Below are 25,542 nucleotides of genomic sequence, written 5' to 3'. Positions count from 1 at the left end.
AGTTAAAGATTTGTTGATTTTATTTATCGTTTCAAAGCACCAACTTTTGGTTTCCTTGGTTTTCTCTATTGCTTTTCTATTTCATTTATCACTGTCCTAATCTTTATTATTTCTTTCCTTCTGGGTTTAATTTGTTCTCTTTCTAGTGCAAGGCGTAAAGTGAGGTGGTTGATACGGGCTCTTCCTTTTTTATTCTAAGCTACACGTTTCCTTCTTTGCGCTACGTTTGCTGCATCCCGTAAGTTTAGGTATGTTGTTTGCATTCTCCTCTGTTTCCAGATACTCTCTAATTCTCCGTGTGATTTCTTCTTCCACCCATGGGCTCTTGACCAGCGTGTTGCTCAGTTTCCACAAATTGGTGAATTTTTCCGTTTTCTTCCTGATACCAATTTTTAACTTCATCCAGTCGTGGTCAGAGAAGACACTCTGTATAATATCCATTTTTGTGAATCTGTTGAGGACTTCATATGTGGCCTTATTTTAGTCTTTTCTGGAGCATGGGCCACATCCACTTAGGAAGAACGTGTATTCTGTTGTTGGGTAGTGTTTTGCTGTGACTGTTAGATCGAGTTGGTTTATTGTGGTGTGTTAGTTTTTGATGTCCTCGTCTTCTCTCTGGGTCTTCGGTCTATTAAGAACAGGGTACTGACGTCGCCACGTGAACCCCAGTTCTGTCAACATTTCCTTCTTCTATTTTGCTGGCGTGTTGTTATACACAGACGTGTCTGTGCTTGCGTCTCCTTGGTGTATTGACCTTTTATTAATACATAATGACTCTTGCTGTCTTGTAAACTTTTTGATTTAAAGTCTGTTTTGCCTGGGGCGCCTGGGTGGCTCAGTCGGTTAAGCATCCGACTTCAGCTCAGGTCATGATCTCGCAGTGCATGGGTTCGAGCCCCACATCGGGCTCTGTGCTGATGGCTCAAAGCCTGGAGCCTGCTTCAGGTTCTGTGTCTCCCTCTCCTCTCTCTCTGCCCCGCCCCACTCGCATTCTGTCGCTCCTTCTCTCTCTCTCTCTCTCTCTTCTCTCTCTCTCTCTCAAAAATAAACACTAAAAAGAAACAAATTTAAACTTTGTTTTACTCAGTGTAATTGGTACAGCCACCCTTACACCCTTGGTTACTGTTTGCGTGGAGTCTCTCTTTTCAGCCTTTCACCTTCAACCTCTTTGTGTCTTAGTAGACCTAAAGTGAGTAGTCTCTTGTAGACAGCGTAGTGTTGGAGCGTGTTTTCTTTACCCATCCTGCCAGTCTCTGTCTTGTGACTAGAGAGGTCCGCCATTTCCATTTGAAGAGACTGCTTGCCGCTAAGGAGAGACCGCCGTCACAAGCTGGGGTGTGTTTTCAGTATACCGTAGAGCTTTTCCTGTCCCTCATTTTTCTGCGGTGTTTGCTTTTTGTACTGAAATGTTTTAGTTCCCTCCTCATTTCCTTTCGTGTATATTCTGTAGCTGTTTTCTTAGTAGTTGCTGGGGGGATTACATTGGACATGCTAAGGTTATAACACTCTATAATTTGAATTTATACCAGTTTATGGAGCAAGCTTCTGAACCCCAGCCATTTCATTTGTAAGACGAGAGAGCCTGTTCTGCCTCCCTCAGAGGATTTTTGTGAGGCTCAAATAGGATCGCTAGTAAAAGCTTCTTGTAAACTGTGAAACCACGGCCATGTCATTAACTCTGTTACCATCATTTCCTTGTACTTGTGCTTACATTCTGGACCACACTGGTGGATACGTCAGTGGTTTTGATCGCAAATAAGCATAACGGTGTTTGCACCTCATTTTGAACCAGGCTTTCACAGAAATATAACTGCCTTGTCTTGTAGAACGTTTTTTCTTCTTTAAAAAAAATCTTTGATTCAACAAGTATGTGTTAGGAATACTTGCTTTCCTCACTGTACCTCTAAGACGTGTGGGAAAAGCAAAACTTCGTCCTGCCCTGGAGTGGCATGAAATGTGTCCGAGGACAGGACTGACCCACAAGGAAGCCTGCCCAGCAGCCCAGGAGGGCCCGTTGCGTGGAACAGTCCCTTGGGACTGAATGGGGGTGGGGCTTGGCAGCACTGGGCTGAGCTGCAGAGGGAGGGAGGCGGGAGCAGACTGCAGGAGGGGACCGCCAGAAGAAGTGAGGAGGGGTGTTTGGAGGACATGTTTTCTGATGAGCTACGGAGGGCACGTGGACGTGTTTTCGGTCTTCATTTTGCAGGAGGGGAAGCTGAGGCTCAGAAAACGTTTTGCCTGTAGTCACACAACTAGTTGGTGGTGGAGTTGGTTCTGGAACCGTGTGTGTGGCGATCCCAGGGATGGATCTCCCTTTGTGGGAAGACACACAACGCAAGTGTTTATTTCAGCCTGTGTATCTACCTTTGGGTGAGCGGTCAGGGAGACCTGGCCTCTCTCAGGAGCTCTGTGCCGTTGCTGTTCCAGCCCCCACTGGAAGGTAGTTGGAGGGCCCGCTTTCCCATGCACCACACGCTGGGCCTCTCTTCCTGGGTCCCCCTGGAGACCAACCTCTCCTCCCCTGGACTCAGCCTCGTTGTGGCCTGCTTAGAGCAAGGAAAGCAGGTAAAGAGCCGTGGATAGAAAATATTTCCCAGTCCCCTTCATCTTGCAAGTTGTGTGTTACGTGGACGTTTACGGGCATTCTGCTTCCACAAACACTTGTTTCTTTTGGTTCTTAGTATGAGCAGGCAAATTATCAACATAACGCATTATGATTTCAACAAGTATTTAAGAACGAGTACTTAAGAACCTACAGTGTTACACGGTGTTCTGCGTATCTGGAGGGTCCAGGGGGCTTACGTTAAAAGCATGGGAGATCTCAGAAATGAAAGCCGCTTTCGTCGTGAAGCGCTGTGCCCATCCGAGGTGATGTGACTTCACGACACGCCGTTGGCCTCAGTGAGCTCTCATCTTACGGGAAGGAGCAAGCGAGTGCACTGCCAACTCCAGCACGAGGCAGGTGCCCGAGCCACAGGAGCTGAAAGGAATGGGTGTGTCCCGATGAGCAGGTGGGGGAAGGCCGTGGAGGTGGCCTTCTGGATAGGTCTCCGATGCCGCAGCACTTTGGTGGGCCCAGAAGGGGGAGGAGAGAGGTGTCCGTGTGGAGGGCGCAGCTGCAGCCGAGGGGTGAAGGTCAGAAGACCTGACCTGTACCTTGCCTAGCGGATCTTGTCCCTGTGGAGCTGGGCTCACACCCTTCTTTCTCCGCCAGACCACGTGGAGCCACTGGCCGCAGTCGCCCCTTCACACAGCTGCTTCCAGGGAGCCCTTGTGCCCCCTGCTTAGAGTGCTTAGAGTGACGCTTTCATTCTTTCTTGAGAACCCACTGCCCCTCCCCCCCCAGACTCTGACCCCTCCCGTGGCCGTGGCCCTCCCCGCTGGCAGGTGTGCGCCGAATGCGTGGTGGGTACTCAGTGTTTGTGTCCTGAATTTCTCAACTAAGGGACGTGCTCTCTTCTGATTGTCACCTGGGGTTTTTCATCTCCTGCTCCCTGATTGCCTTCCTCCTGCTAATCTGTCACGTCTTCTCTTTGCAGATGAAGCTACTCAACTTATACATAAAGAGGGCCCAAACCACAAACAGCAACAGCAGCTCCTCCTCCGACGTGTCCACACACAGCTAATGGCAGCGCCAGAGTCTCTTTCTGTCGCCCTAGAAGCAATCGGTGGTGCCTCTCAGAGACCTTCCCCGCCCCCCGCCCCCCCCATCGGCTGCCCAGTCAGTACACGGAGGCCCGCAGATATTTATTACAATCAGTATTTTGGTCCCTTCCAGCTTTTGTGTAGAATCTTACTGGTATTGAATGTAAAGGAAGCAAGGCCTGTTTTGCAGTCTTCGTACGAAACAAGCGGAATAAGAAAAGAGCCATACTTACCCATGTCTTGTACAGCCTGCTGAGATCATAAAACCATGTGTGTGGGGTGCAGTTTTCGCAAATCAGAGCTCTCTAGCCAATACATGGTAGAAAGGAGCATTTTCTCTTAGTTAATAACATTGAGGAGGGTATGTTAATTTGTGTTTCTATCTCATCTTCGCTTACTTCTTCTGGACACGGCCTGTGACACCAGGAAAGGGTCGTACGTCCTTCAGTTGTATTGTGAGACCTACTAAGAACGTGAGTCAAATCTCGGCAAGAAACAAACAGAGGCCTGAAGACCCTTTTAACAAACACGTGGGATTTTGCTTGTACACTTTCTGGACTGGAGGCCCAGGGCCCCCTCCTCAGGCCCCTTCCAGGACGGGCTCCCAGCGCCTCTGAACCCTCCACTCGTGCTATCCCCACCCAGAGCTTCTACTCGAAAGAATTGTTTCTTCCGTTTAAATCCAAACAAAAGTCCAGGTAAATGTATAGCATCCCTTAGGGGGAGTGCCTAAAGTGGCATTTCCTGAAGCCTGGAAGATACAAGAGAAGGCGTGTGTGTGTGTGTGTGTGTGTGTGTGTGTGTGTGTGTGTGTGTTTATTTCACTACGCAGATGTTGGGGAAACACTATGTTAACAGGGCCTCCCCTGTGGCCCTGCTTCTTGGTTGGGCTTTTCTGATTCAGCACCGTCTCCTCTCCTGTCCCCCAGCCTCCACCTCAGCTGCTCAGTTCGAAGTGTTCTGGCCAGTCTGATAAATGATAACTCTGCCACCCCAGTTTTGACTTCTTGGTTTCATTTGGGATTAGGATCGAAGGAAAATCTAGAGAGACCAGGTGTCAGAATCCTTTTTTTTTAATTTTATGGACGGACGTACTTCCTTGATCATCTGTTGAAATAGTTGTTTGAGGAAAAAGTAACGGCGAGTGGCACATTGCGGGAAAATAGGATTTGAAACCCAGTTGTAACGTTTCTTCACTGAGAAATTAACCAGAGAAACTACCCTTCCTAAACATTTTTCTTAAGGGTTTCACTCTCCAATAAAAGAGACTATAAAGATTTAGAGTCTGGTTAAAATAAGTTTTGAGTAAAATTCTTCAAGTGAAATGGAAATTCTTGTTGCAGTCGTGAAGCCTTCTGTCCTCTCTAAATTGAACTGGGTTTTCCCTGAGGAAAATGCCTGTTCTGGTGTTACTTTGTAATGAGGTGTTTGCTGTTCTGATGCAGAACCCCCCTTGCAGCCAGAAGCACCCAGAAGCAGAGACTGGGCGGTGGTCCCGCTGACACCTACAGACCGCCCCCCAATCTCTGACCCTCCCGCCTTGTTTGGAAGTTGCAACACTGTAGCACACACAACTCATTTTCACTCAGAAGGTATTTTTAGATACTTTATTTGGAACTAGGCACTGAAAACAAAGGTCCAGGAACAGTGAAGCCAGGGTGCCTTCACTGAGAGAGAGAGAGAGAGAGAGAGAGAGAGAGTGTGCGCGAGTGTGTGTGTGTGTGTAGGGGGTATCTTGCACTTGGAGGGAAGTACCCCGCTGCTGCTGTTGAAGGAACTTCAGGGGTGCATTTTAAGTGGTTGAATATTATTGACTTATTTTTGGCTCAAAACATAGCAGGACCAGGCCTTACTTTCATTGATAAACGACGTTTGTTAATATCTCACTAATGGGATTTCCTTTTTACACTCAACAAGTGAGTCAGGGCACCTTTTGATTACTCCTCTGTTGTAGAAATGTGCGTTCTGTGCGTTCTGCTAGGTTATTTATGAGTTCTTGTATGCCTCATGCGTTTGGAAAGACCTTGCCCCTTGAACTCTGTGACTCCCTGCCTCATGCCCCCCCCCCCCCCCACCTGCAGCTGGGAAGAAGCTTGAACATTGCCGAATGTCCTCATTGTACTCACAAAGGGCTAGCCTCGAATGTCACTTCCCTGACCTTCAATCTCCCCACCTAGAGAGGGATACAATCACAGGTCTCTTGGCCTCAATCAGAACTGCTGCCCACGCCGGCACCGCCACCGGGGAGACTCGCATGCCACCGCCACCACCTCACCGGGAGGGAGCCGCGCCCGCCGCTGCCCCCCGAGCCCCCCGACAGCTGCCTCGCCTTGCCGCCGCCTCCCTGCAGGGCTCCTGTTTGGACGAAACACTCAAAACTGCGAAACCGTGTTTGCCTCCCCTGTTTACCCGACAGTCCGGGGGCCCCCGAAGAGCCCCACCGCCCCCACCCCCATGCCCTCCCTCTGCAGGCCTCGGTGCGCCCCGCAGGCTGCGGTGGGCGCGGGCACGCAGCTTTGTTCAAGTTCGAGTCCACTGTGTGTGCTTCCGCGCGGGCCGCAGGCAGCCCAGGACGGCCTCTCTGTGGCTCCTCACTGGCTTGTCCTACCCTGCGCAGGTAATGCAACCAATTTTGGTCTCATCAGTCTGATTTTTTTCCCCTGCCGCCCTTTATTTATCGAGCATAATACTACACGTGAAAGAACAGCAAATAAGAACTTTGTAGAATCCCACCAGGACTTTGCTAACAATGATATTTGGAAAATAGAAAAAAAAAAAAAAAAACGCTCTGAAAACTAGCAGCCACCAAAATAGTTTTGTTGGCACTGTGTTCACACGCATGGTCCCCACACCCCCAGGTTGGGTTTTTGGGTTTCGTTTTCGTTTTTGGGGGGCTTTTCATGTTACATCCATATCTGTATTTATATCTTATTTGTTTCACTCTCAAGTGTATCATGGCAAATGTACAGATTTTTTTTGTTAATAATGTGCTAGGATTTGCTAAAAAAGAAAACAACAAAAAAAAAACCCTTTTGAGTTTGCCCTAGAATAAATGAATCTTAATTCAGTTTCTTGATGAGAGCAGTCTCTTTCCTCTCCAGGCCCTGTAGATAGCTTGCACCGTGTCCCAAAGCCAGAATGTGGCCACACTTGTGGGGACTTGGAGAGGATTCCATCAGGGGAGCTTCCTCTAACACACAAGTCACACTCCGGGGGGCGTGTCCCCCGCCCTGGGGGCTGTTGTGAGCAGGCTGGACCTCGGGGAAGAACATGGAGAGGGTCCCCTGACAGCTGACAGGATCACAGGCTTAGGAGGAACAGGTCTAGGACACCAAGGGCACCAATCCACTTTTTTGGGTTAAAAAAAAAGGGTTTTAATGTTTGTTTTTGAGAGAGAGTGTGAGCAGGGGAGGGGCAGAATTGGAAGCAGGCTCCAGGCTCTGAGCTGTCAGCACAGAGCTGGAACCAATCCACTTTTTCAAAGCCTTCCTTTACTTTTACTAAAACAAGATTGAGTTTTCCATTGTGCCCATGATGCATCTCAGTTACCACCACCCCATGACTCAGAGCCCCTCTCCCTGTGGACCACCACCTCCTACCCCTGTTTGACATGTGACAGCATGGTGATCGCAATCAAAAATACCTGGGCTCAAGTCCCAGCCACCCCGTCCCCACCCCCCACAAGTCACTACTCTTCCTGCCCTGGTGGTTCCTACCTTTTTTTTTTTTTAATGTTTATTATTTTTGAGAGAGAGAGACAGCAAGCAGGGGAGGGGCAGAAAGAGGGAGACACAGAACCGACCCAGGCTCCAGGCTCCGAGCCGTCAGCACAGAGCCTGACGCAGGGCTTGAACTCACAGACCAGGAGATCCATGACCTGAGCTGAAGTTGGCCGTTTAACTGACTGAGCCCCCTCAGGCGCCCCTGGTGGTTCCATTTGTAACGTGGAACAAGAACGACTTCACAGAGGGGCTGTGAGGGTTAATTGGGGTGATGTCAGTGAAGCTGCCGGTGGGGGTGGGTCGGTGGGTCGGTGGGTCGAGTAGGTGCTGCAGACACCCCTGCCCTGCCTCCCGCGGTCGGGAGGGAAGTAACCGCGGGCGGAGCCACCCCCACAGGCCTGCATGTTCCGTCCATCATCCCGTTAGCCAATGTGGAAAACCCCCGGGGGACAGACCACCCGTCAGGCAAGGCAGGCAGCACGGCTTTACATATTTGGGTCTCTAACCCCTGGTGCCATTGCCCTGCCCTTCCCAGGGCTGCCAGTGAGTCCTCGCCATCTCGAAGAGGGTCACGGGCCACAGCTGTGGGGCGGGGGGCACAGAGGCCTGCTGCAGTCTGCAGCACTTGGCTCTGGGTCTGAATGATCATCTGTCCAGAAAGTACACGCTTCCACTCAGTCTTGCACTCAATTGTAGAAGATTCCAGGACCCCCTGAACCTGTCCGAGCTTCCCAAGGTGGAAACCTTGGGAAGCAGACGGCCGGGCGCCACCCCCAGAGCGGCAGGTTCTGTAGGACTGAAGGGGGGTCTGGGAGGGTGCGTGTCTAACAGGGTCCCCGGTGATGCCAGCTTGGTCTGGGATCGCAGCTGGAGAACCACTGCAGAGCACTTGCCTTGAAACACGGCGGGTGGTTTGGTCCCCAGCTTTCCGGCGGGCGACAGAAGCTCTTGCAGGAAACAGCATTGGCTGCAGCAGCATCAGCCAGATGGCTGCTGACCTCACAGGTGATGGGTGGTGACTGTCTGACTTAGCCTCGCGACTGGGACTTCGGAAGGGAATGGGGTGCCGTCAGCAGAGGGAAGCCGGGAGCGTCTGGGGTAAACGGGACGTAGGGCCCCCCAGGCACAAAGCCCCCTGCTCAGGGGAACGCTCTTCCCGCAGAGCCTTCACCCAGGCCTCCCGACCCCTCGGTTTCCTCCGGTATTTATTAACTCACCCTGAAGTGGCTGCAGGCAAGAGCGGACAAAGGTCATGTGAACGGGCATCTAATCCCAGATTATGTATTTAAAAAACATGAAAACGCTTCCACACCAGTGCCCTCCTCAGACGGCGGGCCCACTGCCAGTGCCGAGGCCCCAGAGGTTGTGCGCTCCGGAGGCACAGCGTCCCCGGGCACATTCCTGGAGGCTCTGGGGTGCCCCCACCTCCCCGGTGCCCTGCCCGCAGCCCCCCACCCAGGCCCAGGCACTACCACCGCCTCCTGCAGCCGTGGTTCTGGTTCTGTGCCTCCCTGGCCGTCTCCACCTTCGACGGCTTGGGGGGTGACATGGGCGTCCCCAACGCCAGCACCCGTCAGTGCCTCTCCTCTGGCCTCCTGCTCCCCCGCGTGCGGGCCTGCAGTTTCCTCACCCCGAGCCTTTGGTGCCATGCTCGGGGCACGGCTCACCGGGCCTGGCGAGGCAGGGAAGGGCACCCCCCCCCCGGCTGGCAGGAGGTCTGGGGGTCTGGATCTTGAACCCAACTGGAGAGTTTCAGGGTCTATGGCCTCCCCCAGATGACTCCGGCTCAGGATGACCTCAGTTTCTTTCTCTGCAAAAGCCTGGGAGTGGAGTGAGGGCTTGGTGGGGGTCAGGGGGAGGAGGGAGGGGGGCAGCTGCACCTCCCGTCGCCAGGCTCCTTGGGCACCCTCTCCACAGGGCACTCGGCCCCCCGCACCTCTGCACGGCCGCCGTGTCCGGTGGCCGCACCTCATCTCCTCCGAGCTCCTGACTCACACGCCCAAGTGCCTTCAGGGTTCCTGTGCGTGGACGCCTCGGGGGGGTGTTCAAGCGGAGCGTGTCCACAGTGGTGCCTCCCAGCTGGTCTCCCAGTCCTACCACCCTCCGTTTCGGTATGTGCTAAGGCCCGGCCCTTCCCCCTTCCTGCCCACCCCACACCACACAGCCCGTGTGCTGGTTCGCAGTAGGTGCTGAATGAGTGAATGAGTGAATGAATGTTTGTGGTTCCTCGAGTGATCTCAAGGGCATGCCCTGTGACCTAGACCTTTTTCTATTTCTTCAGGAGCCCTGAAGAAGGGCACAAGAAGGCGACCACTGCTGCTACCCTGCCTGGGTTCAAGTCGCAGCTCTGTGTGACCTTGGGCAAGTTTATAAGGTCTTCCTGCCTCAGTTTCTTCTTCTGAATGGGCAGAGTGCCAATAGTGCCTCTCTCATAGGATATATGTGCGTCACTTAGATAAAAAGTGCCCCTGGCCCCCGCCTGGCCTGTTGTGTTAGCCGCTACTTTTTATCAGTGGTCCAACCAATCGAGTGCAGAAGTGAGCCTGGGCCTTCTAGTCGGACCTGGCTTCCGACGCTTCCATTTTTCATCTGCGTAAACTCAGGTGAGTCTTTCGGCTTCTACCAGCCCTAAAATCATGGAGCAGGACGACCACTGTGGAAAAGTTCGACGTTCTCTGGTAACGCTGCAGATTCAGGTACCCAACGACCCATCCATTCCACTCGTGGGCCGGGGCCCTAGACGAACCAGGCATGAGGGCTTTGGAAGACAGCCTCAAGCACTGGAGGCGGCATGGTTCCTAAGAGCAACACAAGACCCAGCGCGAAGCTGAGCCCTAACAGGAGGGAGGGCGGAGGCTTTGTGGACTAGTCACGTAATGGGGTCCCACACAGCAGGGCAATGAACAGAAACCTTAGGAACACCATTTGGAGGGAAAAGAAAGCCCCAGAAGAATGTGGAGCACATCTGACCATTTTTTTTAAAAGTTTTTAAAGGTGGAAATAACCGAAACTAAACAACCATGTGTCTTTTAGAGGCACGTAGGTTGTGGTAAAACTTCACGAAGCAGATAGGAAACAAATTGAGGAGAGGGGTTGGTTGGTTCGGGGAAGCAGGTTTCAACGATCCAGAACCGCAACAATTCAACCCGGCTCAGTAAAACGGTATTTAGTAAGCGTTGAGTGAAAATGAAATTTTTTGACCTCGATAGTGATTGGGGATCAGAATGGGGGTTTCTAGATGGCAGGGAATTGGTTAAAAGGGATTATTTCCTATAATTTTAGGAAATGGGCTCAAATTTCTTTAATGGTTTCTCAGAGACATCTATAAGAATAAGACGTTTTTGTATTTACGTTCACGGAATGAGCTAGATCTCGTTTTGTTTCTGTGGCTTACGTGGTTTCGTCTGCTTGTCTCCTTTGTGTGTTTTGCTTTAACACGGGAGAATAAGGAGAAGCAGGGGGCCAAGTTCAATGACATCCATGATGGTCTGGCTCATAATTTGGGTGGTGAGTTCACAGGTGTTCATTTTATTTTTATAGCTCATTACTAACATTCATGTTACGTATACCTTTGTATTATGAAACATTTCATAACTTAACAAAAAAAGTGCGAGAATCCTAAACTATAAGGTGATTTAAATGTCTCCTATTGGTTTTGATCACGATAGACCTAGAAACTCGCGGGGTTTTACTTCTTGCCGAGAACTTGCCGACCCCTGAGAATACATCTGTGGGCCACCATTCAAGGAATGCCACACTACATGAGACCGTCCCATGTCCTAACAGGACTGTGTCTGGGGAGACATCCGAGTGTAGAACAACATCAACCTTTATAGGACACCTTTTCTGCACACGACAATGGGGGGCGGAGGAGGGATAGAACATCTCCTTCCCAGCACCAGTTTCCCATAGCCCCTTGGACCCCTAAATGTGAGAGCGACTTCGTGTCTTGTGATTATTTTTCCTGCTCAGCTCACTGCTCTCTCACCTGGTTTTGCTTCCTAATAAAGGCCAAAAGGAGTAATGGTTCTGCTGATGTCCACACTGCTATCGATTACAGAGGATCCTGCTTTCTCAGCCAAGTTAGGTGGCTTATACCCTGTGTGAGACATTCTCCAAAGGATGGGAAAGAGAGCCCGGGGAAAGACACACCCGGGGGCGGTGGGGGTGGGGTGGCGGGGGGGGGGTGGTCGGGAAGATGGTTGCTCTTGAAAGCGTCAGGTTGCAACACAGAGGTGCCGAGTCCAAGCAGGACTGGCTTGCTTAACGCCTCTCCCAAGCTTTCTAGCGTGCCTTCCTCTACTGCTGAGCAAACTCCATCTGTACTGGGTTCTGGGGGTGGCTCGGTTCTGTCAAGGAGAGGCGCCTCACGTGATGGTAAGCAAATCGCGTCGAGGATGGACACAGCGGTGGTGACGTTCGGTTCTTGGCAGACAGCCCAGGAGCAGGTTCCGGCTGGTCTGCGGGGCCCTAGCCAGCAAGCGGTAGGTGGGCCACGAGGGTTTGTCCCCTTAGGACAAGGAACTTTCTCCGTCTGCCATCGTTCCTGGCTGGGTGGTCCCCCAGCGGACCCTCTGGCTCTTGCAAAGAGAGTGTCCACTGCCAAACGCTCTGCAAGAAACCCCTTCCTGCTGAAAGTACCTGCGGGGGACTCCATCATTTGTAATGGGTAACCCTGAGCCCCAGAAAGACAGACAACCCACAAAATCCACCGGAAGATAAAACAGCTAAATAAGTCACGGGTTGGCCTTTTGATCGAAGACTATCCAGGATGCAAGAGGGGATGTTCAGGGATGCCTGGTGGCTCAGTCGGTTGAGTGCCCGGCTCTTGGTTTTGGCTCAGGTCGTGATTCCAGGGTCATGTGATGGAGCCTTGCATCGGGCTCCACGCTGATTAGGGACCCTGCTTGAGATTCTCTCCCTCCCTCCCCCCCCCCCACCCCATCTCTCTCTCTCTCTCCACCTCCCCGCCACGCCCCGCCCTTCTCCTCCACTTGCTCTTTCTTTCAAAAAAAGAAAAAGCATACGTTCAAAAATTCTTAAACACATGGGGGGATGCTCACAAATAATGTACAGTGGAAAATAAAAAGATAAGGAGGATTGCCTCTTTTTATCATGTTTATTTATTTTGAGAGTTAGAGAGTGTGTGTGAACGGGGGGGAGGGGGGGGTAGAGAGAAGGAGAGAGAGAAAGAACGCCAAGCAGGCTCCGTGCTGCCAGTACAGAGCCTGATGCGAGGCTCCAACCCACGAACCGTCAGATCGCGACCTGAGCCAAAATCAGGAGTCGGATGCTTAACCGACTGAGCCACCCAGGTGCCCCTGAGGATTTCCTCTTCTGATAACGGTGTAGCAGATAATTTGGGGTAAAACTCTCTACAGAAAGTAACTAAAAAAGTTGGACAATATATTTTGCAAATTGATTGATGCATCAGGGAGTTAAAGTAATGAAAAATTCCTGGGAATTACTAGGAATTAGCAACGAGAAGATGGAAATCTGGAGAGATGAGCATAGCATTTAGGGCAACTTGTGTCCTGGGCGTATTTGCTGATCCAGAAGAGTATGCTAAGGCAACCGAGATGTTGGAGGAAGGCTTTTGACAGCCTGATTCCCTTTAGTAGAAGTAATATGATCCAAATCGCTAATGCCCCAGCTCCCGGCTGAAGCAAACAAAATCTCCTCTAGAGGAAGACAACATCATGTGGGCCATAAACACATTCATCTAGTGTTTCAAGAACACTGTCCAGCACACAATAAATTATAACCTGCCACACGAGGGGGCAACACAACAGGAACTGAGACCAACAGAATAAAACCGACAATGGGTAATGATATCTGCAAGCACTCCAGCAAGAGGGGTTATCACACAGATTTTAACTGTAACATGTTCAAAGAGCTAAAAGATAAACTGAGAATTTCCACAGAGGACTGGAAACTTTTAAGAATCCACCACATTTTTTGAAAGGGTATCACAGAATTAAAAAAAAGAGCTTCTAGAACTGAAAAATACAACTCACAGCAATTAAGAACTCAGGAAACTGGGGCACCTGGGTGGCTCAGTCAGTTAAGCGTCTGACTCTTGATTTTGGCTCAGGTCATGATCTCATGGTTCGTGAGTTTGAGCCCCATGTCAGGCTCTGTGCTGACAGCATGCAGCCTGCTGGGTACACACCCTCTCTGCCCCTCCCTTCTTGCATGTTCTCTCTCTCTTTCTCCCTCTCTCTGAAAATATATAAACACTAAAAAAAAACACAACAAAAAACTCAGGGTAAATTTAACAACAGATTAGACATAGCTAGCAAGATGATCAGAGAACTGGAAGGCAGGCCAGAAGACAGTATTAAGAATGAGGCACAGAGGGGCACCTGGGTGGCCCAGTCAGTTGAGCGACTGACTTCGGCTCAGGTCATGATCTCAAAGTTCATGAGTTCGAGCCCCATGTCGGGCTCTGTGCAGACAGCTCAGAGCCTGGAGCCTGCTTCAGATTCTGTGTCTCCCTCTCTCTCTGCCCCTCCCCTGCTCTCACTCTGTCTCTCTGTCTCTCAAAGACAAATACACATTAAAAAAAAAAAAAAAAGAATGAAGCACAGAGAATCAAAAGAATGGCAAATACAAAAGCAATGGTAAGGAGCATAGAAGCCATAAAAAGATGTAAAATGCATGCGATGTGAATCCCAAAGGGGAGGAGACCAGAGAAGAGAGTAGAAGCAATGTGTTAGAAAATAACGTCCAAGGATTTTTCAAAATGACTAAACATATAGAACTACAAATGAAAAATTCCAGTGAACTCCAGTAAGCAGGGCTGAAATGAAGACGGAATTTGCATGGCCCTGAACTTGACTGCATCTTTAAGTTTTGTGCTCTAAGCAACTCATTACCCTGCTCTAGTCCTGTTCCTGCTGATAAGGGTAAATAAAATACTCGCAGGCGGGCACATCATGTAAAACTTCACAAAAACAAGACAAAGAGGATATCTTGAAAGCAGCTAGGGGAAAAAAACAAAAACAAACAAACAAAGAAACACTTTCGAAGAGACAATGATGAGGCTGTCAGCTGACTTCCCGGCAGAAACAATAGAAAATAGAAGATAATGGGATTCTATACCCAAGGAAAACATCTTATCAGACAGAAGGTGAAATAAATAAAATTTCAGGCAAACAAAAACAATACAATTCTTCATAAGCAGACCCGAATTTAAAAAGTATTAAATGGGGGCACTGGCCACAGCATGCAACCTCCAGTCTCGGGGTTGTGAGTTCAAGCCCCACGTCGGGTGTGGAGCCTACTTAAAAGAGTGAAAACTTAATGAAAAAATGTAAAAGCCATAAATAAATAAAAATAAAAAGCATTAGGTGGGCTACTCCAGGCAGAAAGAAATGATCCCAGATACCAGGTGATTGTTACAGAAAGGAACGAGGATCAATTGAAATGGTAATTATGAAGGCAAATCTAAATAATTCTGCCTATGTAGAAAAACAGTAGTACTGTCCCGTAGAGTGTAAAATGTATATAGAATTTAAATTTGTAACAATGATATGTAAGTAAAAAGGGGGCCAACTTAGGTTCAAGTGTTATGAGGAAAAGAAGTACTAACATTAGGATTTTAAAAGCCAATGTTGCATTTTGAAACTCTAGAGAAAACCAAAAATAAAATTAAAGCAAGGTGAGGGTGTGACTTCCAAACTCATGAAAAGGGGGAAACTGTATAACAAAAAATAATGAACCCAAAAGAAGGCAAAGAGGATAGAAAAGGAAATATTGCTAATGAAACAAATAGAATGCACATAGTGACATGTTAGATTTAAGCCAACGTCTTACCAATTACACTACATACAAATGGACAGAAGATATCAAGCAAATGGGGGGAAAATGACACTGGATGAAAAAAAAACACACACAGCTATATACTGTTTCCAAGAGGCACATCTCAACATCAGGATATAGGTAAGGTGAGAATCGGTTGGGAAAGATATACTTATGTAAGTACTATATTTAAAGATACACTTCCAAGAAACCCAATGGACAAGGAAGAAATTACAATAGGAATTAGAAAATATTTTTCACTGGATGAGAATGAAAATATCACATATCAAATTGTGTGGAATGCAGCTAAAGCCAAGCTCAGAGGAAAATTCTAGCCTTGGATGCATACGTTAGATAAAATAAGAACTGAACACTTACAATTTAACCATTTATCTCAAGATGTTTGAAAAACAATAGCAAGGTAAACACAAAGTAGAAGGAAATAATGTAATGCAGAAAATAATTAAATAAAAAACATGTGATAGAGAAGATCGATAAAGCAAAAAGCTAATTACTTGCAAAGACTAATATCATTTTTTAAAACATTCTTTTTAATGTTTATTATATATATATATATATATATATATTTAAAATTTTTTTTAACGTTTATTTATTTTTGAGACAGAGAGAGACAGAGCATGAAAGGGGGGAGGGTCAGAGAGAGAGGGAGACACAGAATCGGAAGCAGGCTCCAGGCTCCGAGCTGTCAGCACAGAGCCCGATGCGGGGCTCGAACTCACGAACTACAAGATCATGACCCGAGCTGAAGTCTGTCGCTTAACCGACTGAGCAACCCCGGCACCCGGAAAGACTAATACCATTAACATCATCCCCAAATCAATATATACTTGGCAAGATTAACTGAGATTTAAAAAGGGTACAAATTAACACTATCAGGAATGAAAAGAAAAACATCTTCAGAAATCCTATAGATGTTAAAAAGATTATCTACCCCTGAAGCCAAGACTGCACTGTATGTTAACTAACTTGAATTTAAATGAAAAATAAAAGAATTCGGAGCAATTGGAAGACACATGCAAAAGAAAAGAATAAATTTAGATCCCTACCTCATGCCATATACAAAAATTAATTAAAAATTAATTAACAATGGGGCATCTGGGTGGCTCAGTCAGTCAAGTGTTTGAATCTTGACTTCATCTCCGGTCATGATCTCACAGCTTCCTGCGTTTGAGCCCCATGTTGGGCTCTGCACTGGCAGCCTGCAGCCTGCTTGGGATTCTCTCTCTCCTCTCTCTCTCTGCCCCTCCTCCCACTCGCACTCTCTCTCAAAATAAATAAACATTAAAAAAATAAAAACATAAGTTAAAGTTCTAATGTAAGCGAAATTTATAAAACTCTTAGAAGAAAACACCTGTGAAATCTTCACTCTGTTGTATTAGGCAATATGACACCAAAAGCACAAGCAACAAAAGAAAAAATAGACAAATTGGACTTGCCCAAAATGAAAAACTCGAAAAAAAAAAATTTTTTTTTTTTTCCGAGAGAAAGAAAGCGAGCATACTTGAGCAGCACAAGGGCAGAGGGAGAGGGAGAGAGAATCTTAAGCAGCCTCCACACCCAGCATGGAGCGGATGTGGGCTTGATCTCACAACCATGAGATCGTGACCTGAGCTGAAATCGAGAGTCCCACGCTTGTCTAAGTGAGGCACACTGGCGCCCTGAAAATTTTTTTATGTTTCAAAAAACATCATCAAGAAAGTGCAAAAAAGAAAGAAAGATTAAAAAAAGCACCCATAGAATGGAAAAAGAGTATCCGCAAATAATGTGTCTGATAAGGAGCTTCTATCCAGAATATATAAAGAGATCTTAGGGGCGCCTGGGTGGCTCAGTCCGTTGAGCCTCCAACTTCGGCTCAGGTCATGACCTCTCAGTCCATGATTTCGAGTCCTGTGTCAGGCTCTGTGCTGACAGCTCAGAGCCTGGAGCCTGCTTTGAATTCTGTGTCCCTCTCTCTCTGCCCCTCCCCTAGTTGTGCTCTCGCTCTCTCACTGTCTCTCAAAAATAAATGAACATTAAAAAAAAGAAAAAGGAAATTCCAAGACCAGAGGGCTGCGGTTGTGCATTTTACCAAACACGTAAGGAAGAAAAAAATGCCAGCCCCGCACTAACCCTGCTGGAAAATAGAATGAGACCTGATCAGGTCAGCCTAACCTGGATACCAAACCCGATAAGACACTCTGAGAAAGGAAAATTGCAGGCCGATCTCACTCATTAACATAGACGCAAAAGTCCTAAGCAAAGTATTACCAAACTGAAGCTTGCAACATACAATGTCTAGTAGTGTTTACTCCAAGGTTGGCTTAACATGAGAAAATCAATTAATGAAATTCATTACATGAATAGAGTATGAGGAAAACTCATGATCGCTTTAATAGATAAAGAAACAGCATTTGATAAAACGCAACATCCATTCATGATGTTAAACATACTTTTAGAAAACTCAGAATAGAAGGAAACTTTCTTAATCTGATCAAGGTTGCCTTAAAAACTTAGGGCAAATATCCTACTTAATGACTTAATGACGAGATGTTGACAGTTTTCCCTTTGCGATCTGGTACAAAGCAAGAGTGAACGTGATTGCTACCTCCAGTGAATGTCGCATTACAGCCCTGAAAAGACCTACATGTAGAAAGTCAAGGCAAAAAGAGATTAAAGTCATAAAGATTGGAAAGGAAGATATAAAACTGTCACAATTTGAGGATGAAATGACTATGTAGGCAGGAAATCCAAACAATTTACAGATAAATTGTTTGAATTAATAATAAGTTCAGCAAAACTGCTGGACAAAATTCAGTAGAAAAAAACCCCCACATCTCTATGTCAACAACAAACAGAAAATGAAAAATTTAAATAGATACTGCTTACAACAGAATAAAAATTGTTAGTACCTAGACACAAACCTAAAAAAAAATGGACAAGACTTCTTTAAAAACGATATGAATATTCTTGGGAAAAATGAATATTTAACTAAATGGAGAGAGATGTTCATTGGAAGATACAGCATTATAAAGTTGTGAATTCTCCCCCAAATGATCTATATATTTAACAAAATTCTAATAAAATTTCCAAGTATTTTTATATATCTTGAAAAAGCTGATTTCAAACTGTATCTGGAAATGCAAAAGGACAAAAATAGCCAAGAGGCTTAAGAAGAGAAGAAGGTAGGGGCACCTGGGTGGCTTAGTCAGTTAAATGTCCAACTTGGGCTCAGGTCATGACCTCATGGTTCGTGGGTGCCAGCCCCATGGGCTCTGTGCTGGCTCTGCTTTGGATTCTGTGTCTCTCTTTCTCTGCTCCTCCCTTACTCATGCTCTGTCTCTCTCTCAAAAATAAATACACATTAAAAATAATATTAAGAAAAGGAAAAGAAAAAGGTAGGAAAATTTGTTCTTTCAGAAATCAAGAATTTTTAAGAAAGTTCACAATAATTAAGATCGTGTGGTATTCTGCATAATAGACAAACAGGAAGAGGACAAATACAGAGACCAGAAAGAGACCCAGGCATAGTCGGACATTTAATTTATGGCAAAGGTGTACTGCAAAGCAGTGGGAAAAGGCAAGTATTCTCAATAGATGGACTGGACCCACCAGATACACATGTGGAGAAAGAGAAACTTGACCCCCACCTCACACCATGCACACAAATGAATTCTAGGGGGATTTAGAACTACACATGAAAGGCAAAACAAAATATCTTTGAGAAGATCATTGAGAATTTCTTCATGACCTCGGGGTAGAGGAGATTTCTCAAATAAGACACAAAGAGAAATTGTCATAAGGAAACGGATTGAAACACTGATTCAAAAACATCAATTGCTACTCATCAAAAGAATCATTAAAACCGTGAAAAAAGTGGGGCTCTGGGCCTGCTCGGTCAGTAGAGCATGCAACTCTTGATCTTGGGGTTGTTGGTTCTATACCTGCACTGGGTGTAGAGATTACTTAGAGATAAAAATCTTAAAACACACACACACACACACACACACACACACACACACTGAAAAAGTAAGTTAGACAGTGGGAAGGTTTAACCACCAAAGGGCTCGATATCAAAACATATAGAATAAAACTCTTGTAAACCAAACAGAAAGACACTAGAAGACAAGTAGGTCATAGGCTACCAGTTTACAAAACTAAATATCCAAATGAGAGCCAAGTGCTCACCCTCATTAGTGACCAGTGAAATGCAAATTAAAACTGCAGGGAGATATTTCAACGTATACTCATAGGAGTTTCTGAACCATGAGCACAGCACAGTTTCATTGAGGGAATTCAGCCCTGAGTTAATTGCCAAGAAAGATCAGAAGGGACAAAAGCGGAAATCCTGCCTTCAAAGAGTCTACAGTTTTACTGAGGAGAGAAAAGGGCATTTAGTGAAATAATTGCCAGGTTCCCACCAAAAGAAAATGAAGGTCTAGTTCCTAAAGGAAACCCCCCCCTTTTGGAAGGAGTTGACCTCACTGTAGGATCCAGACATATCCCGTTGTCTGGATTGCGTCAGCACAATCCAGACACAACATGTGTGTGTCAACACATATCACACATAAACACACACAAGGGTTCCATTTTAAAAATGAAGCTATCAAAATGGTAGCCGATGGGAAGGGGCATGAGGGAGTGTGCAAGGGGGCACTCTTACACCCTGCTTGTGGCAGTGTAAACCGGTACAGCCTTTCTAAGGGACAATTCAGCTCGACGAAGGAGAAATCTTGAAGTGCAAACCACGTGGCTTAAGTGAAATCTTGCCATTTGCGACGATGTGGATGGAGCTAGAGTGCATTACGCTAAGTGAAATAAGTCAGGCAGAGAAAGACAAATACCCTATGACTTCACTCATATGTGGAACTTAAGAAACAAAACAGATGTACATGTGGGAACGGGGCGGGGGGAGAGAGAGAGGGAAACAAACCATAAGAGACCCTTTGCAACAAGGCACCAACTGAGGATTGATGGAGAGAGATGGGTGGGGGCGGGGTTAACGGGTGATGGGTATCAGGAGGGCACTTGTTGTGATGAGCACTGGGCGTTACATGTAAGTGATGAATCCCTAAATGCCACTCCAGAATACAGCATTACACTATACGTTAACTAGCTGAAATTCAAATAAAAATTTGAAAAAAAACAAACACAAAAGAAATCTATTTTACAGGACAATCCCCTAACAAAATCATGGGACAAGGGTCCACAGATACATATACAAGAATGTGATTTAACATGCGGCTGGGATCTAAATGATGATACGCCCATACTCTGTGTGGTTACTGGAGGTCTAGACAAATATTGTGGCTCTAGACAAATATTTAGTGATATGAGAAAATGTTTATGACATATTAAATGACAAAAGCCATTTGTAGAAGAGTATAATTATATGAGCCCAGGTTTATTTTGTATGTTTTCATATAGGAAATAAACACACCATGCTTACCGTAATAGCTTTTGACGGCTGCGTAACCAATTCCCATGAGCAAGCAGCTCCAGACAACACACGTGTATTATTTCGGTCTCCACGATCGAGAGTCCAGTCTTGGGTCATGAGTCCTCAGCTCAGGGTCTAGTAAAGCTGAAATCAACATGTTAGCTGGGCCACATTCCTTTGTGGAGCTCAGGTCCTCTTCTGAGCTCACACAGATGTTGGCAGAGTTCAATTCCTCGTGGTTGCAGGACTAACACCCCTGCTCTCAGCCCTCAGGGCTGCCCTCTCCCGTCGCCTGTCCAGCCCCGTAGCCCTCTCCACAACACAGCAGTTTGCTTCCCCGAGGCCAACCAGACAGCACCTGTTGCGGCTTCAAATCTCTCTCATTTCCTCTGTCTCCCGTGGCTACAGCCAGATTTAAAGGGCTCACGTGATTAGGTCACATTCACTTACACTCAAGTGGAAATCTGGGGGCCATGTTCAATTCTGCTTACCCCACTTACCCTGAGCAGTAGGATTAAGGGCTGACATTTATTAATTTATTTTGTATTTTATTAACTAATTTTCATTTTACAAAATATTCATTTTACTGTAAACCTACAGCTGCTCTAAAAAAAAAAAAATCCTCATTCGAAAATGAAACGGCTTGGGGTGCCCAGGTGGCTCAGTCAGTTAAGCGTCTGACTTCGGCTCAGGTCACAATCTCATGGTTCACGAGTTTGAGCTCTGCATCGGGCTCTGTGCTGACAGCTCGGAGCCTGGAGCCTGCTTCGGATTCTGTGTCTCCCTCTCTCTCTGCCCCTCCCCTGCTCACGCTCTGTCTCTCTCTCTCTCTCTCTCTCTCTCTCTCTCTCTCTGAAAAATAAACATTAAAAAATTACCAAAAAAGTGAAATGGCTTTACATTTGCACATGTTGCAGGTGACGGAAGCAAAAAATAACAGCTTATAGAAGGTGGAGTTGATGCCCTTCTTGTGCAGAAGTCCCGCCACCCCCTGCCTCCCCCCGCTACCTGCCAGAGGGCTGGCTGTGGCTGCACAGTCATCTGAAATGAGGCTGCTTCCAACATCCCGCTGCACAGCCCATAGCGTCTGGACCGCCTGTCTTCATCCAGGACGGAGTGCCTGCCAACACGTGTCCAAGCGGAGCATGGAGGAAACAGGGAAGGACAGATGCCCCAGTATTTAAGGGCATGCCTCAGTAACAACACACGTCACTTCCCCGCACATCCTATTGGCCACAACTCGGGCACGTGGATTCACCCCGCCACAAGAAAAATGTATTCTGCCTTCTGGAGATCCATGTGTGCAGTGAGAGGTTGGAGATATTAGGGGACAGGGAGCAGTCGGTTACCGCATCTGTGGCCACTTTCCTTTTTCTGGGCTACCGTCAGTTAAAAGAAAAAAGAGCTTCCTAGGCTCCTGTATCTCAGATCTGATGTACTCCTGGCCCTGTGTCTAAGTTATTCTTTAAAAAAAATTTTTTAACATTTATTCATTTTTGAGAGACAGCGAGAGACAGCATGAGCGGGGAAGGGGCAGAGAGAGGAGACACAGAATCTGAAACAGGGTCCAGGCTCCAAGCTCTCAGCACAGAGCCCAACGCGGGGCTCGAACTCACGGACCGCGAGATCATGACCTGAGCCAAAGTCGGACACTCAACCGACTGAGCCACTTAGGCACCCCTAAATTATTCTGATTTGCTCTAGAAGACTGGAACATAGAGACTGTTATAAAAAGCATTGACATCTTCCACCCAAATATTGCAGAATGCTTTTAAAAGTTGCAAATTTGGGGCTCCTGGCTGGCTCAGTCAGTGTTGTGTGTGCCTTTGATCTCAGGGTTGTGAGTTTGAGCCCCACATCGAGTGCACATATTACTTACAAATAAAGTATTAAAAAAAATAAGAAACTAAAAATTAAAGTTGCAAACTCAAAAATAATGCCATTCATTCTTGCTAAATTATTGGTCACTTTTTTAAAAAGTTTATTTATTTTTGAGAGAGAGAGACAGAGTACAAGCGGGGAAGGGGTAGAGAGGGAGGGAGACAGAATTTGAAGCAGACTCCAGGCTCTGAGCTGTCAGCACAAAGCCGGACACGGGGCTCGAACTCACAGATCAACAGACCATGACCTGACCTGAAGTTGGACGCTTAACTGACTGAACCATCCAGGCACCCCTATTGGACAATTCTTAAAATGAACCACAAAATGTGAGAGTTAAGGACTAATTTTGATTGACCACTTAGTGTTTATTTTCTGCCTTTTCCTTAACATTTTTTTGATGTTTAATTCACTTTTGAGAAAGAGAGTCAGAGCATGAGCGGGGGAGGGGCAGAGAGAGAGAGGGAGACACAGGATGTGAAGCAGGCTCCAGGCTCTGAGCTGTCGGCCCAGAGCCCGATGTGGGGCTTGAACCCATGAACCGTAAGATCATGATCTGAGCTGAAGTCAAACACCCAACTGACTGAGCCACCCAGGTGTCCCTGTTTTCTCACTTTTTCTAAAAAGTCTTTGCAGGAACTGAGTGCTAAGGATAACTTTTGGTTTTGCACTCCTACACCCTTGACTTTTACATCCTCATGAGGTCATACAGGAAGCCTGTATTTATTAATTAGGCTACTACTGAAATGTTTTCTCAGACCTATTTATTTAATTACCTCTATCTTTACTGAAAATGTTGCCTCATTGAATGTGTAGGATTAAAATTCCATGATGAGGGCCTCCTGGGTGGCTCAGTCAGTTAAGCAGCTGATTTCAGCTCCGGTCATGATCTCAAGGTTCATGAGTTCAAGCCCCGCATGGGCCCCTGTGCTGACAAATCAGAGCTGGATCCTGCTTCGGATTCTGTGTCTCCCTCTCCCTCTGTTCCTCCCCTACTTGCACTCTGTCTCTCAAAAATAAATAAAGATTTAAAAAAAAAGAATATATCTGGTCTTTCCCTGCCCCCCCCTCCCCAGTTCCTGGCACAGAGTTTCAAAAATGCTTGGAATTTCTTGAGTGATAAGAGCATCTTTTATTTATAACAAGTCTGTTCCACCATAACTGAGTTTATGCTAATTAGGTATGCTAACTAGGTCCTCAGTTCCAAAGGAAAGAACTGGCTCCCTCAGAAAGATCGAGCAGGTGAGTAGTGGGTTGGAATTTTCAGCCTGACCCCACAATCTCTTGAAGGCTCCAGACTGAGCTTAAATGGCCAATGATGCAAAAGATTCCAGTAACACTCAGGATATCCAAGGCTCAAGGAGCTTCCTCGTTGGTGAACGCACTGATGTGCTGGGAGGGTGGTGTGGCCTAACTTCGTGGGGTTAGGGCATGGAGGCTGTGCACAGGGGACCCTGCCAGACGTTGCCCTGTGTGTCTCCTTCACTTGGCTTTTCCTGAGTTGTATCCTTTTTTTTTTTTTAAGGAAGTTCTGCGCCCAAAAAGGGGCTCGAACTCATGACCCCAAGATCAAGAATCACATGCTCTACCAACTGAGCCAGCCAGGTGCCCCAGGAGTTGTATCCTTTATAATAAAACTGTGATCATAAGTTTGGTGCCTTCAGTGAGTTCCAGCGAACTATTGTAGTGAGGTACGAAAGCTGAGGGGAACATGGGAACCCCCACATTTTTAACTGGTCAGTCAGAAGTACAAGTGGCCCCTGAGACTTGCAGCTGACATCTGACGTGGAAGCTTCTGAGGTGGACAACTTTGCCCTTAACCTGTGGAGTCTGTGCTAACTCGGGCAGTTAGCATCAGAATGAAATGAAATTGTAGGCCGGCCAATTGGTATCAGTAATTTGATGTCAGAAGAGAAGTAGTTTTATAATGAAGCAAAAATACACTTGGTCCCGTCCTTAAGTTGTGGTTTTAAAATACATCCATAAAATCTTTGATATTCCTCCCTTTAAGAGATAGAGTCCTGGGATTGGGGCGCCTGGGTGGCTCAGTCGGTTAAGCATCTGACTTCAGCTCAGGTCATGATCTCACAGCTCGTGAGTTTGAGCCCCGCGTCGGGCTCTGTGCTGACAACTCAGAGCCTGGAGCCTGTTTCAGATTCTATGTCTCCCTCTCTCTCTCTGACCCTCCCCCATTCATGCTCTGTCTCTCTCTGTCTCAAAAGTAAATAAATGTTAAAAAAAAAAAACTTAAAAAAAAAAAAGAGATAGAGTCCTGGGGTGCCTGGGGGGCTCAGTCGGTTAAGCGGCCGACTTCGGCTCAGGTCATGATCTCGCGGTCCATGAGTTCGAGCCCCGTGTCGGGCTCTGTGCTGACAGCTCAGAGCCTGGAGCCTGCTTCGGATCCTGTGTCTCCCTCTCTCTCTGCCCCCCACCCTCCAACTCATGCTCTGCCTCTCTCTCTCTCTCAAAAATAAAATGAACATTAAAAAAAATTAAAAAAAAAAAAAGAATACCTCATGGTCACAAAGTATCCGCTGCTACTCCATCATCACTTCTTTGATCCAGGCACAGAGCACAGGCCAGGGCGAACAGACACTTGCAAGCGGAGTAAGATTTCCTTCTCAGAAGCTTTCCCTAAAGTGCCACTCAAATTTCCTTTCACTTCATGGGCCAGAACCTTGTCACACGGTTATGCCATTTGTCAGAAAGGCTGCTGCACGCAGTTTTTGTTGTTGTAGTGAGACATTGTTCCCCGAACAAAATTAGGGTTTGGGAAATAAGGAAGAAAGGGGATTTTCTACGGGTGGGGTCCTAGCAGTGTCCGCCTAATCTCCTCCTCGGGCCGCTTAGCGCCTAGCGCACACTCTTCTCCAGAGAACACAGTTACCCTGGCCTCCGTCTCATGCAGTGACTGCACCCAGACCCACGTCCAGGCCTTCTAGACGGTGTCCTATTAATCAGGGAGCAGAGGTAGCTTGTCAGGGAGCTAGAAGCTGGAAGACAAGTCGTCCGTCCTAAACATGCTTAATAGACCATGAACGGTAGAGGAAGAGACGA

At 47.0% G+C, this 25,542-nt stretch overlaps 1 protein-coding gene across 28 annotated transcripts in view; it reads left to right on the top strand.

The window, feature by feature from the left end:
• The window catches only part of CLASP1 (cytoplasmic linker associated protein 1), a 270,587-nt gene extending 266,627 nt beyond the window's left edge, over positions 1 to 3,960 (top strand). For all 28 annotated transcript variants that reach the window (XM_058715571.1, XM_058715563.1, XM_058715570.1 and 25 more), the window contains one exon: positions 3,540 to 3,960. In XM_058715571.1, coding sequence (XP_058571554.1) covers positions 3,540 to 3,626 — 87 coding nt within the window. In that variant the 3' untranslated portion in view covers positions 3,627 to 3,960. The remainder of the gene's footprint in view (positions 1 to 3,539) is intronic.
• The last annotated feature ends 21,582 nt before the right edge of the window (positions 3,961 to 25,542 follow it).

The sequence above is a fragment of the Neofelis nebulosa genome, chromosome 2, assembly GCF_028018385.1.
Source record: "Neofelis nebulosa isolate mNeoNeb1 chromosome 2, mNeoNeb1.pri, whole genome shotgun sequence".
In the NCBI taxonomy this organism is placed as follows: Eukaryota; Metazoa; Chordata; class Mammalia; order Carnivora; family Felidae; genus Neofelis; species Neofelis nebulosa.
This window is presented reverse-complemented; position numbering and strand designations above follow the sequence as displayed.